Genomic DNA, 14,036 nt, shown 5'->3' with positions numbered 1-14,036 from the left:
TGTTGCTTTTTGCTCTGTCCACATTCAATTGAGAGCAAACATCAACCAGGAAAGATATACTGAAGTATGAGAACAGAAACACCATGCCATGTTCTGCTTGGCTACTGTACGTCCACACTTGCATACATAGACTAACTGCGGCAGGCAGCTGCTGAGACCTCACTGTCAATGCTAAGATCAAAATTACAGTGAAGGTTGAGACACACCATAGAAAAAGTAAGTCTAAAATTGTGGCTGTGCAGCACGCAGGGCAAATATGGTAGTTTGCCCAGACAGAATCATTACTATTTGCAGGCATTCTTCCACAAATATCATTCCCTCCCCCACTCTTTTTTTGTATGAACAAGATTTGAAAGCTCAATTTGTTTCATCTGCAACTGTTCCTCTCTTGCTTCCCTATCTCTCACTCCAAGCAAGCCCCACAGCTGGAAGTGAAATCATTAGCAAAACCCCCTCCCTGCTTTTGGCCTCGTGCGACCACCCTCCCCTTTCCTGCAAGCTCTTTGCGACACCTTCCTCTGCATCCTGCCTCCCCTTCTTTCCTCCATTGCTTAACAGGAACTAATCTCCGACTTGCTTTTAATACGTTTGACTATATTTTTTAAAGTACATGTATATGTAAATTTATTAATGTTATGAACATCCCTTGAAATGTAAGATGAATTGATCTTTTGCTTATAGAGCAACATGAGTACAAGGGAGAAACAGGCATCCAAGGTGTTACTAGATTTAGGATAGATTTACAACAACCTAGTAAATGTTTTTTTTCTTTGCCTTTGTAAAAGTTTCACACATGTCTATGCTGTCAAACTGATTCCTGACGATTCCAAACAGCGAATACTGTAATATACATGCCAGGCCAGTAGTGTGTGTCGTATCTTTGAACTGAAACACAAAAAGACTGCTTTTCCTCTGAATATCATTTAGTGGGGTCTATGTCCAATGTCAATGAAGCCTGGAGATACAGTAGAGGTAGAGTAAATTTACACCTTACTGAGGAAACATTAGAACCACAAATGCTATACAGTGGTAACGCTACTTACGAAAATCTCTAGTAACAAAAAATTCAGGTTACGACACGCCTCCTCGGAAAAATATTGCATAAAATCAGAATAGGAAAGGAAATAATAGGCGCTGGATTCCCCAAATTAGGCTATGTACATGCGCTTCTACTTACGAAAAATTCCCGTTACGAAGCAACTTCCGGAACGGATTAATTAGTAGAGGTACCACCGTGTATGACAAGCACAGACTGAACATTTAAATGTCTGCATGTCCTCAGTTTTTAGCCATTGTAATTTTCAACATTTACATAAAATAGTATACTTTTCAAAAAAAACAATTTACTTTCTTAAATGTCAAACAAAATGAACTTGTAGTTGTCAATGAACATTCAAAACATTTTTTTATCAATGTTCAATACAAATATGAAAAAATACAAAAACATCTCACCTTGTCATTGTCCACATATGTAAGATCTGGATGGCAATGGTAAGACCCACCTGAGGCTCCTAAAACAAGCAAAAACAAGAAGTAGTCAACAAAATAGGAGATATCACTATGTCTGTAATATCCTGGTGTTTACAAAATTTATTTCACACATTCATATGAAATGCCAAAAATTATGAATAAACATGGGCCCAGTCGTTACTCAGAAGATGTAAAATGAAAAATTTGACGTTATTTCTGGAACTGGATTGTATAGTCACAACCAATCACTCAGAAATCTTTCATCTCCATCTGCTGTTGAACATTTAATCCTTTTGTTGTCTGTTTTCATGCAACGTGAGAATAATACGTCATGGTTTAAAAAAAAAAAAAAAAACTTGTTTGTGCAAATTGAACATTTGTGCCGCAGAAAAGTGAACAATACACATATGGTACAGTCCTGTCTCAGATCAGACACTACAGAGCCACGCACACACGCATGCAAAATCAACACAGTAATCCCAGATTAGAGGATCTTTCTGATGATACCGCCAGTTGCATCATGGCTATGACTTTTACCCATTTGTTTATCCACAATCCTTTCATCTTTTTATTGTCTTGTCTATTTATTTAGTCTATCTTTTGTTTTTGCCTTTGTCGTGAGCACAACTTTAGCTGGGGACGTCCTCGTCACAGATGGTGGCATTGGAATACAGTCCAAGGATAAGCACTCCCAAGGGCAGTGCACACAAGACTACCTTTACTATAGAGATTGAGGCCACTGAACTAAAAGGGGAATACATAAAAAATGGCTTTAAAAAAAGAGCATTTTCACCTAATGGCAGTTTTGTTTGCACAACTCTTTCTGCTCTTGCGCTCCCCTTTGAAGAATATTCAGGATTGACAACAAAGGGGCAAGCGCACATATTTGAACCACTGAATTCCTCAGTCCTTTAAAGAGCCTTTCCGATCATACTTCACTCCCCAGAGCCAACAAGGTAAATGAATGGAAAAGATTGAGGTACGTAAAGCTAACAGTGTGGAGGAAACCAGTTGAAATGGTATTTTCATTTCGATTATCTGGGACAGAGGACTGGTAAAGTATTCGTGGGCTATTCAGTGGCTGCTTCTGCAGAAAACTCATTCTCCAATCACAATACCCAAAAACCCTGCTCTCTCCCTGAACAGGGTCTCACTTGCACATTGTCAGAGTGCAGTAAATTGAGTCAAGGAACAGTCATTCACTCTAAGTCACCCTTGGGAGCACAACACAGAAGTTAGAGAACAGGTTTCAAATGTTTAGATGACATCATGTCCCCTGTCGCATGAACATGGACTGCATACACCTCACTTTGGTTTCACTGTTAAGGGCCTTGGCCAGCAAAGAATACAAGTAATTTGAATTGCATAGTGTGTGGATATTCCCTGTGTGTTTTTACACACTTGGCCAATAAAGCTGCTTCTGATATCTCACAAAATTTATCAAATGACATTTTACACACAAGAACAGTAAAATTGCCATTGTCTGTTGTCTTGAGCTGGTTCAACATTGCAAACATATGACTAAATTATTCTCAAGCAAGAGGTTCATGACAGAAAAAAATAGCAATGTGTTCCAATTCAGAAAAACTGACTTAAACCCGCCCACCACCAAAACAAAATTCACTTCAGCATGTTGATTCTGTGTGTGAAACAAGTTCATTACAGTCAAGAGAATTTGGTGAGCGTTTTCCCAAGTGAGTTTTATTATTCACAGGAAATTTATAAGAATGTCAAATCATACAGGAACAACTTCCTTCAAGGTTTATGTGGATATCCTGCTATATGCTCCAAGTGTGAAGGGACACCTCTGAATCTTCAAATCTGAACTCTAGCATGCAGAGGGCATGATGCCGATTGGGAATTTCGGGACAACTCTTGAATGGCAGAGCTGTGCCAAGCCGACCTGGTCAGGCATGTTTTTTTCCCCTTTTATTTATTTATTTATTTTGGGGGGAATTGCACAGTTCCTATTTCAAATACACCCAGCCATCTTTAAAAAATACAAGCTATGTACAAGCGTATAGAGCGTGCAAGTCGAGTGTACCAGCCACCAGAGCGTAGGTATGAATTAAAGGCTGCTGGGTCCAGGATTTGCATTTTATACTGATCGATTGATTGGACTGATTGGATTGTCATAATTCGTCGATCCTGCTCCGCAAAAGACATTTACTCCACGTCGCCCGCATGCCCAATATATTTAAATACAAAAATGATTTTATTTTTAGCCTGCACACGTCTTTTGACGTAGAACTGTAAAAATCTGACGGCCAATAAAGTAATTTAAAATAAAAAGTCAGCCGCGTGGGGCAGACAACACATCTGAGACAGACACATAATGTCCGGATCTACAAGACAAATTTTCTCTGACTTGTATTATGTCAGATTACTGGATTAAAAACTTGTATTCTGACACCACCACATTCTGTTTTTTTTTTAACAATCATTGGGCTTCATTTTGCCAACCTAAACGTGACTGAATACACTCGTTACCGTGGCAATGTCAACAAGAGAGGATCCTGTCGACTGTATTATAAGGAAAAAAAATGAGAAAAAAAATGGGTGATGTCGGTTACCGGTGCCCAGGAAAGGACTTCTCATTCAAGGCTGACTTGAGGTATGTTCACATACTTTTAATATGACTCGCAAGCAAGTAATAAAACGTTATGTAGCCTAGCAGGCTAGTGCTAGCACTAATGGTTGTGCATAAAGATGCTGCCGTTGTGTCGAATCATGCTCTAAGATTTCGGAGTCGGTGAAGTAATTTTATTACAATAATTTAATTACAATACGTTGGCACCCATTAGTTCTGCCATGTTGTAATGTTGGTTTAACCTGATTAGATTACATGAGCTAGAGCAGTGGTTTCCAATCTTTTTGGAGCCATGGAAAATTTTACAATTTAAAAATCTCACGGCACACCACACAAAAATGTCACAAAATGAAGACACATTATTACTTTATGTATTTACTGCCATGAAATAGAAGACCATTCCATCATAAATAGATGAACAAAGATACATTATTTACTGTAAATATATATTTATTAAGCAATAAAGTACCCTGATATACAGTAAATGAACAGGTCATTTAAATATACTCATTCCAAATATATATTTATTTAGCAACTAAGTACTCAACAATAGACAATAAATGAATAGGTCATTTAAATAGACACATTGCCCCATCTTGTGATTGGTTATGGGTTTTTTTTTTAAACCCTTCGACTGGTGACTGGTCCCAATAATCCTGATCGTGTAAAGCCTACTTTTCAGTGGAGGAAAGATGCAGCACTATGACTATAGGTGGGCACAGTGGGAAGAAGGCATAATATTGGATTTAGTAGACCATGCATTTTTTTATGCAAATAATTTGGTTCACAAAATTAACTACTTTAATCTGTATGAATTGCAAGCATAATTAATTCTTGTTGTTGATCACCATCTGAAAATCATCAAGTCTCTGTTAGCCAACTTTGTGAATTACACTTGAAGCAATTAAACCATATTTGTGTATTATCTGCTATGTGACACCAGGGATTACGCAGATATAAGAAAACATAAACCCTCCAACTGGGTGTATGTGAAGGAGTGTGTGTTTGTAAACATGTGCATCTTCGCATTTTCCAATACGGTTTATTTTGTGGATTATGAGCATAATTCTTATTGTATTACTTGCATCATTCATATTATTATTAGCAGCAGTAGCAGGAGTGAGGGACTAGGTATCATGATTGTAGTGAGGAGGTAGTGCTAGTCTTAGAAAATGAGGAAGAGGGTAGATTTGGATGTCTTACTTGGAGAGAGTGAAGAGAATGGAGCAGGAAGCAGGAATAACCAGACCTGTAAAGATGCAGTGTGCGAGGCTGCCATAATGGGTAAGCAATTGTATCATGCATACAGTGTATACCGGAAAAATTATGAGACATAAAATAAGAGTCACTGTTTATTGGTCAGTATTCAGGGCTATGTTACAAGGCAGGAGGAAAAATAAATAAATTTAGTCTTCAATTGTATGCAGCAGGCTCCTCTCAATCTAAATTCCCGGGTTGAATTATGGGCCTACGACATTTCTGCTTACAGGTTCTGGGAATGGTAAAGATGAGAGACAAGAAAAGTGCAAAGTGGAGGGAGAGACGAAGAGGAAAGGGTTGAAAAGGCACATAAATGAACAGGAAATATAAGTGAGGAAGAGATACAGTTGAGGGAGTAAAACCCCTGAGAGGATGGAGTGAGGTGAGAGAAGTGAGCCGGGGCACGCGATGGGGGTTGTGGCTTCCCCTCTTGACTGCTATTGATTTTCTGTATGCCTCAGAGTGCATCAGCTATTTCTATCCATTTCCTTCACCTCTCCTCCCTTTTTCATCCCTCTCTGCACTTCCCTCACACACCGCCATCACTTCATCACCCTCCCCCCCCAACACTAGCCCTTTTCCTTCCCTATCTGCCATCCTGTCTCCCTCTCCCATTAACCCCTGCTGCTTGACCAGCATCCACCTTTCCATGCTTTCAACGATCCCATTATTTGTGTCCACCTATCATAAAGTCTTATTGACCCTTTCGATAAGGTAAATGACAGGTAGCAGCTATTTTGTGGTCAAATACACTGGTACCACTACTTACGTAATTAATCTGTTCCGGAAGCTGTTTCATAACCTTAATTTTTCATAAGTAGAAGCGCATTTTACAAGTAAAACGCATAATTCGTTCCAAGCCCCCTGCCAAAAATAACCTTTGAAAGTACATAATGTAAAGAATAATAAAAATGATGTTCATTTATCTTTGGAATTGGACAACTATGCCAAGAGAAGGCTGAGTGACAAGCAAAAGACATCGTGGGGGACGGAGGAGGCAAACATTTGACAGCTGAGAGAAAACACACTACGAATCGACGCACGCATATCCCTTGATTGCGCTAAAGTTTATTGGAGCCGGTGGTGAATAAAGATGAATAAACTTGCAAAAAAAAAAAAAAAACCTTATGAAAAAGTTGTACTTTTCCAAAGTGCGCAAACGTGATATGGTGACAGTCAAGTGTCCAAAGGAGACCCAAAACATGATGGGTCTCTCCTAGCCAATGGGATGCCAGTAAGATGCTATGGCGAAAGCCAATGGGAGAGCAGCTCTCATGAATTATTTTTGTACTTAATGTATTCACAGAAATAAAATAATGCCTTCCCACAAAGTTAACAGAGGTTTAAAAAGTCTAAATTTAATTTGAGCATAATTAAAGTTGAGCAACATTAATTGTAAAGGATTATTTTCAGTGTTTATCATTAGATACTAAAGGTGAATCTGATAGTGTTTCATAAACATTGGTTACCGTTTACTCATAAATGGGACCTGCCATATTTCCACATTGTATTTATGGAATGTAAAGACAATTTCGGGCAACCACGTGAGAAGCACGTGCGCCTGACTGTGCATGCAGACACAGACAGACACACGCACACACATGCACACACCCTTATCACCCCACCTCTTGAACACGTAAAGGCACACGTCACACCTTGCCGCAAAAGAGAGTAGTAAAATGGCATGAGCTCAAAATAGGCAGCTCAGTAAGGTCTGCCTAGCTGTTACCTGTCTAATTGTGATTCTTGCCTTCTGCCGCTCTCCTACTTCACTGCCCACAACTTGTACATTCTTATCCGCATTTTTTAATCTTACAAATCCCAGTAAAAAAAAAAAAGCAATGCAGGAGTAATTACGATATCTGCTTTACATCCCAAACTAAGAACTCCACATAAAATGACTCTTTATTGCAATTATTTATTCTTATGTAAAGAACTTTCCTCAGTCAAATTTCTCCATTAAACCCACTTCCTGGATGAAGAACCAGCAACGGTCAGCTTGTGGCTTGTGGAAAGACGAAATTTATGAAGAAATGCCACCAAATTGAAAAGCTGACATGATCAACAGGCACCTGTCTGAATACGCTGCAAACCCCGGTTGTCAACTAAATTCTGTTAGTTGATTAGATCTTTTCTGACTGGTGTGTCCCTTTCGTAACTCATTACGTCATCTGTCATCGTTTTCTTGGTTCACCTTCCGTCAGCTTGTTGACTAAAGTGTACAGAGAGGACAGTTTCTGCAGTTACGTAATTTCATATAGGCTTAGAAATATGCTTCTGTCAGTGCTGTTCAGCCTCAGCGAACCAGGCAACAGGCAAACAGAAGATATTCACAGACTAGATCAGGGGTGCCCAGACTTTTTTACCCCAAGATCTAATTTTCAAGCAGCCAGCCTCTTGTGAGCTACCAACGACGCTGTGTGTGTGTGGGGTTATGATGCTCTCGATGTTATGTTATGTGATATATTATACTAAACATAAATATATATTTAAAATATAAAATTAGCTTTTTGTGCACTGCATTGTCTGTGCTTTCATCCTGGATCAGGCTGTGCCAAGGTGGAATTTGAACATTACACACCATCTCAGCCTGCACTTTCTACTTTGGCTTCAGACCAGACCTTTCTCACTTAAAAAAGAGAAAATCTCATCCAGTTTCACCACTTTTTTTCTATTAGTCACATATTATGACATTCATGGCATCTTAAAGCAACGGCATTTCTTTTTTAACTTTCTCCATTAATATCAAAAGTAAACATAAGCAGCATGTTTAGTTCGTCTTTGCTCTACGTTGCCCAGACTGTGTTATGAACTAAAGCAGTGGTGGTGGACCCTGTCATTATAAAACACATTGATAGGCTCCGTAAGTACTGTAACATTTGTAATTATGAGTGTACGTCTAAGAGAGGGGTTGGGGGTGGGTGTAAGGTAAACTAGGAAAAAGAAAGTGTGGCAGAGCAGCGGTAATTGTTAGAGAAAGTTCCATGTGCTGCCTAAAAGAAACCAATGGCTTCTTCTTTTCATTTTTTACATTATGTATCTGAATTGTGCGAGTGGATGTAACAACCAGTCATCCCTCACTCATTGAATCACATTTCAAAATGCCACAAACTGAATAGCTGTATGTTTTTACTTTCAATTTGCATTGGAATTTTTTTTTTTTGCATGCAACGCAGAATATCTACGAAGAGACTGCATCAGTGGTGCAAAATTGCACACGCGCGCAGTTTTGAGGGAATATTGGCTGACTTTTTTTTTTTTTTTTTGGCACTCCGTCCCACGATCAACCAAGACTGCCTCGCGATCGATGCATTGAGCACCCCTGGACTAGATAGTAAAGCAGGGGTGTGCAAACTACTGCCCGGGGTCCACATCCGGCCAGTTGAACATTTCAATCTATCCCACCAAAGTTTGGTACAGAATCCCCCAAATCATATGAAAATCATGACCACATTCATTTGCTCTAGTCCTGGTGGTTCAACCAGGGTATGCTGTAAGGCCCAATGGTTACACCAGCCTGTCCCAAAAGGTAGTGCAGTGGTACATTGACTTGACTTTGGCTGTTCTGTTTTTACTCTGCTAGTGCTCTGAACCCATTTGGAACCATGATTGGGCCAAAGAAAGCAAAAAAAGTTGACAATGAGGTCTGTTTAACAGAATGGACTAGTAAATACTTTCTCACTAATTTCTGGTCAAAGCCTGTATGTCTAATTTGTTAACTAACGGAGTTTTTAGAGGAATATAACTTCAGCCCTCACTCTTCTCCCAAGAATGCTGATTTTGCTAACAGTCAATCAATACAGGAATTGAGGCCTACAGCTCAAGGGTTAAAATCAAGCTTGTAGGCTCAGCAACACACCTTTATAGAATAACTCAGACCCTTATGGAGCTCAAGCATTTTGTATCCCTGTAGTTCCAAGGGACAAAAAGTTCAAAGAAAGATGGCATAAAAAAGTAGGACTTCAAACTTAGTGAGGATAAAATGTGAATCTATCAATCCATTGTCTCCAATTCTCTGTGAGATTAGCTCTTTTTAATGTCAGGTAACTGAGTAATAAGTCAATGTTGATTAATGACACAATTGAAACCCATGATCTGAACTTTTTGTTATTAAATGAAACATGGTTAACAGAAAGACAGACTTTTTTCATTCCGATCAAATTCATTCCCATTGAAGATCTCAGGTCAACTGTTTACATGTGACGTAATCTATTCCGATCTGGTGTTTACATGGGCTACGAAATTTAATTAGAACAGAAGTTTTACAGATGTGTGACATCTATGTAAACCATATGGATTGTCACGATGAAGATCAGTTGGATATTTAGCACAGTAGCTGTGATTGTTTTTACCCTTTCCTTAAAGCAACAGCTTCATGAAAATATGTTACAAGTACTGTTTTTTCCACACTAAGTCAAATTTTTTTCATAGTTTGGCCAGGCTTGCGAATTATTCTCCAGAGCGACTTGTATCTGAAATTATCAAACAAATTATTACATCCATCCATCCATTTTTCGAGTCGCTTATCTGTTATTTTCACACTGACAACCATAAGAGGCTCGTGTATCTGATGACGGATGGAGAGCACAGCTTCCGGGTAAATCAGCCATGCAACTTGCAACTTTCAGGGAGTATGGGGTTCCGTGACACCAAAACCATCCGGTCAGGATTCAGAAAGGCTAGTTGTAACTGCTATTGACGATGAGTCCGACGTAAGCGACGTAGAAGAGGAAGCGGCGCGTCGTCTACCGCTGGAGTTGGCGGACTTGTTTAGAAGTAACACTGAGGATGAAGATTTCATTGGATTTTAGTTACTGGACATTTGGAGTGACACGGATGGGTTTGGTAAAATTCTTCGTATGTTATTTATGCTATAGTTATCGGAATAACTCTTAATGTTATGTTAACATACCAAGCACGTTCTCAGTTGTGTCATGTAACATAAACATACCTTTCAGCCTGTTTTTGCCTCTATTTTTATTTGTTTTTGCCTCTATTTTTATTTTAAATTACATGTCTGTTCTTACAGCACAATTGGTCAACTGATCAAGCGTTGGCCTCACAGTTCTGAGGACCCGGGTTCGATCCAGGCCCCGCCTTTGTGGAGTTTGCAGTTCTCCCCGTGCCTTGCGTGGGTTTTCTCCGGGCACTCCGATTTCCTCCCACATCCCAAAAACATACATTAATTGGATGCACTAAATTGCCCCGAGGTGTGATTCTGATTGCAGCTGCTTGTCTCACTGTGCCCTCCGATTGGCTGGCAACCAGCTCAGGGTGTACCCCGCCTCCTGCTCGTTGACAGCTGGGATAGGCTCCAGCACTCCCCACGGCCCTTGTGAGGATAAGCGGCAAAGAAAATGGATGGATGGATGGATGCCTGTTCTTGGTATTGGATTTTATCAAATAAATTTCCCCCGAAATTCGACTTATACTCCAGTGTGACTCATATGTGTTTTTATCTTCGTTTTTATGGGTGTTGTGACTTGTACTCGGGAGTGACGTCTAGTCCGGAAAATACGGTAGTTAAAAACTAGCTCACTGTCACAGACCAGCTTTGTTTGGAAGTCATCGTATTTTGAAGTGCATAAACGATAATGTCACTTTGTGAAAGACATTGCATGCATTGACAGAACACAGCCTGAATATTCTGACTGAACCATTTACATGTCTTTGTTTGGTTTGGACAAATAAATATTCGACCACTCATCATCATTTGCTTCCAGTCAATTATTTTAAATTCTCTTCAATCCCAGTAGCTGAATGGATTCAAGGCGGCATAATCAACTGTTCTCAGAGATATGTATCTTTTATTGGCCACAAAATCCAATTTTGGTTTGCATCTTAACCCAACTCCCTAGCTCCCTTTCATTCTATTTGACATCTGGTTCACGTCCAGCTTTCTTGAACCAATGCACTGCACTTGCTCTGCGACATTCTTTGGCCTCCCTCTTGCAAAGTCCTCCTTTACTTAAGGCTTTTCAGTGACCTTTGACAATCTCTCCCTGCGTCTAAGTATTATTTCCTCTCGACCAGATCAGAGTCCATACAATAGACCTGGAGCTAATTTGAGGTCACTCATTTGAGGTGTCCTCCCCATGATGCTGTCTTAGATTGCTGATATTGAGAATGATGATGGAAAAGTCACCTATGTGGTCCATCAAAGGAAAAAACATTTTATTTTCCCAAAATAAGGGGGGCTGTGGCAGGGGAAAGACAAAAGAATGTACTATACTGTAAAACAAAGTACTATACATTTCCACTTCTGTAGCATATAGAAGGATCGAGAGGAAATACAGAGAGTACTGGAATAAAGGTAGAGTGGCATAAGGACCTGTGCCTATGTTGCTGCAGGCAGTCCATTAAAACGATCTTTCCATTAGACAAATGTGCACGAGGAGACCAGCAAAAGTAGACCAGAGGGGCACAGAGTGGGTTGTCTGATCAAAAGGCAACCAAGAGATGGATGTGGCAATGAAAAGACATGCAGGGCCAGAATCAGATCAGATGACCAGCTAGGAAAAATTATAGTCTTCGACACTGGGACCAACACAGCAGCCAGTGTTCCATCTTATGTCTCAGTTTTCCATCAAAGAGTCATAGTATACAAGTGCTAATTAGCCAATTTGGGAGGTCAAGATTTGTGAACTGTTAACATAATATTAAAAAGGATAAGAAAACAGTATCACACGATATGAAGAGGAATTTTAACCTGATGAATTTAAGTCTCTGAAGAAGACAGACAAATTGAAAACAGTTTATATGACAAACATTATCTTTCATGCCTCACGCAGGCAACTTGAAGGATAACTTTGAATGTCAACTTCCCGCACAAACATACACACAAACTCCATACTAGCAGGGCCAGGAATTCAACCCCAGACCTCAGAACTGTGAGGCAGATGCTGTAACCAGTCACCCACTCTTCCACCAATTGGGTATTCTCTCAAAAAATATAATACTCAAAAATATAGCAAGATGTCAAAGGAGATTGATCGACTTAATAAGCAGTATGTCATCTTCTCTTATAGTTGCTTGGGTGAAAAGAACTTTTTTGTGACACATAAAGAAATTGTGACATTACAGAATGAAAGTTAAAGGTACTCTGTACCCAAATTGCACTTTATTCCCTTAAGAATTTGTTCACCTACCTTGATACACATGAATTTAAGTGACATCCAATTCTTAATCTCTTTAGTCAACTCTTTGCAGTTCTAAAATCTGAAGGTCTTCTTGAAAAGTTTACCACGAGATTTAAGAATAGGTCTAAGGGAATTTAGAACGATTTTCCCACAAGCACTTTCATTGGGTTATGTTGGACAAGAAGGCCTGGCTTTCAGTCTCCAACCTATCCATCCATCTATCATTCATCCATCCATCCACCCACCCACTCACGTACTTATCAGGGTCACGGGGATCTCCGCTCTAATTCATCCAAAAGTGTTCTATTGGTCCGAGGTCAGGATTGTGCAGACCAGTCAAGTTCGTTGACAACAAACTCCCATCCATGTCTTTATGAAGATGATGGAACAGGAAGGACCCATTTCCAAACTGTTCCCGCAAAGTTGTAAATAAATATTAGGCCCTGAGCTCCAGCGAAAGGAACGCCGAATGCTTCGGCATACTGCCTGTTGACATTCTGGGATAGGCTCCAGCACTCCAATGACCATTGTGAGGATAAGCGTCTAAGAAAATAAATTGATGGATGGATAAATTTCAGCTAATATTAAGTGTTTTTTACTAAAATAGAGAGCATTGAAGCAATAGTGTATAAAATTATTAACTGTGAAACTGAATTGTGAGCTCTATCCTATGTAGTTGGGTTAGCAAAAAAAAAAAAAAAGTGTTCTTTCAGGGTGTATCGAGTTTAATACACATACAGATGATTAAGACATCTATATTGTTTATCAATTTGTAGCTGAGAAATAAGTGGTGAGGTAAGAGAATAGTCACTACAATATTATTTTACATACATACAGTACTCTACATTGTAGTATCCAGGTTTTGGTAAAAGGTCTAGTATCTACTTAAATTTGAATTACGCCCACCAAAGATACAGTATTTCCCACCAGACAAGTCTAAAGTTAGGCTCGGTTTTCTCCAAATCTGAAAGAAACCTTTCGTCAATCTCCCTGAATATGAATTTCCTGTACAGTCGTACCACTAATTACGAACATCTTTAGTGGGGGCTTGAAACGGATTAGGCTATTGTCATGTAAAATGCGCTTCTACTTACGAAGAATTCATGTTACCAAACGACTTCCAGATGGATTAATTTCGTAAGTAGAGGTACCACTGTATGTTTATTTCCATGTTGTGTGACTAATGATACAGTATGCATCCATCCATTTTCTTAGCCGCTTATCCTCAAAAAGGTCACGGTAGTGCTGGAGTCTATTCTAGCTGTCAACAGCCTGGAGGCGGAGTACACCCTGAACTGGTTGCAAGCCAATCGCAGGACACGAAGAGACAAACAGCCACACCCACAGTCACATCTAGGGGCAATTTAGAATCTCCAATAAATTTTGCAAGTTTTTTGGGATGTGGGAGGAAACCGGCGTGCCCAGAGAAAAACCCATGCAGGCAGGGGGAGAAAACGCAAACTCCACACAGGGAAGACTACGATTGAACCCGGGTCTTCAGAATTGTGAGTCCAACGCTTTCCAGCTGTGCCACCATGCTGCCATGATCTAGTATGTACTCTAAATTTCAATCCAAA

At 39.7% G+C, this 14,036-nt stretch overlaps 1 protein-coding gene across 4 annotated transcripts in view; it reads right to left on the bottom strand.

The window, feature by feature from the left end:
- rnf38 (ring finger protein 38) overlaps positions 1–14,036 on the bottom strand; it is a 38,723-nt gene that overhangs the window by 20,773 nt on the left and 3,914 nt on the right. For all 4 annotated transcript variants that reach the window (XM_061830051.1, XM_061830054.1, XM_061830052.1 and 1 more), the window contains exon 3: positions 1,453–1,511. In XM_061830051.1, the coding sequence (XP_061686035.1) occupies positions 1,453–1,511 (59 nt within the window). The remainder of the gene's footprint in view (positions 1–1,452; positions 1,512–14,036) is intronic.

Source organism: Syngnathoides biaculeatus, chromosome 9 (genome assembly GCF_019802595.1).
Source record: "Syngnathoides biaculeatus isolate LvHL_M chromosome 9, ASM1980259v1, whole genome shotgun sequence".
In the NCBI taxonomy this organism is placed as follows: Eukaryota; Metazoa; Chordata; class Actinopteri; order Syngnathiformes; family Syngnathidae; genus Syngnathoides; species Syngnathoides biaculeatus.
Note: the sequence above shows the minus strand (reverse complement) of the source record. Positions and strands in the feature narration are given on the sequence as shown.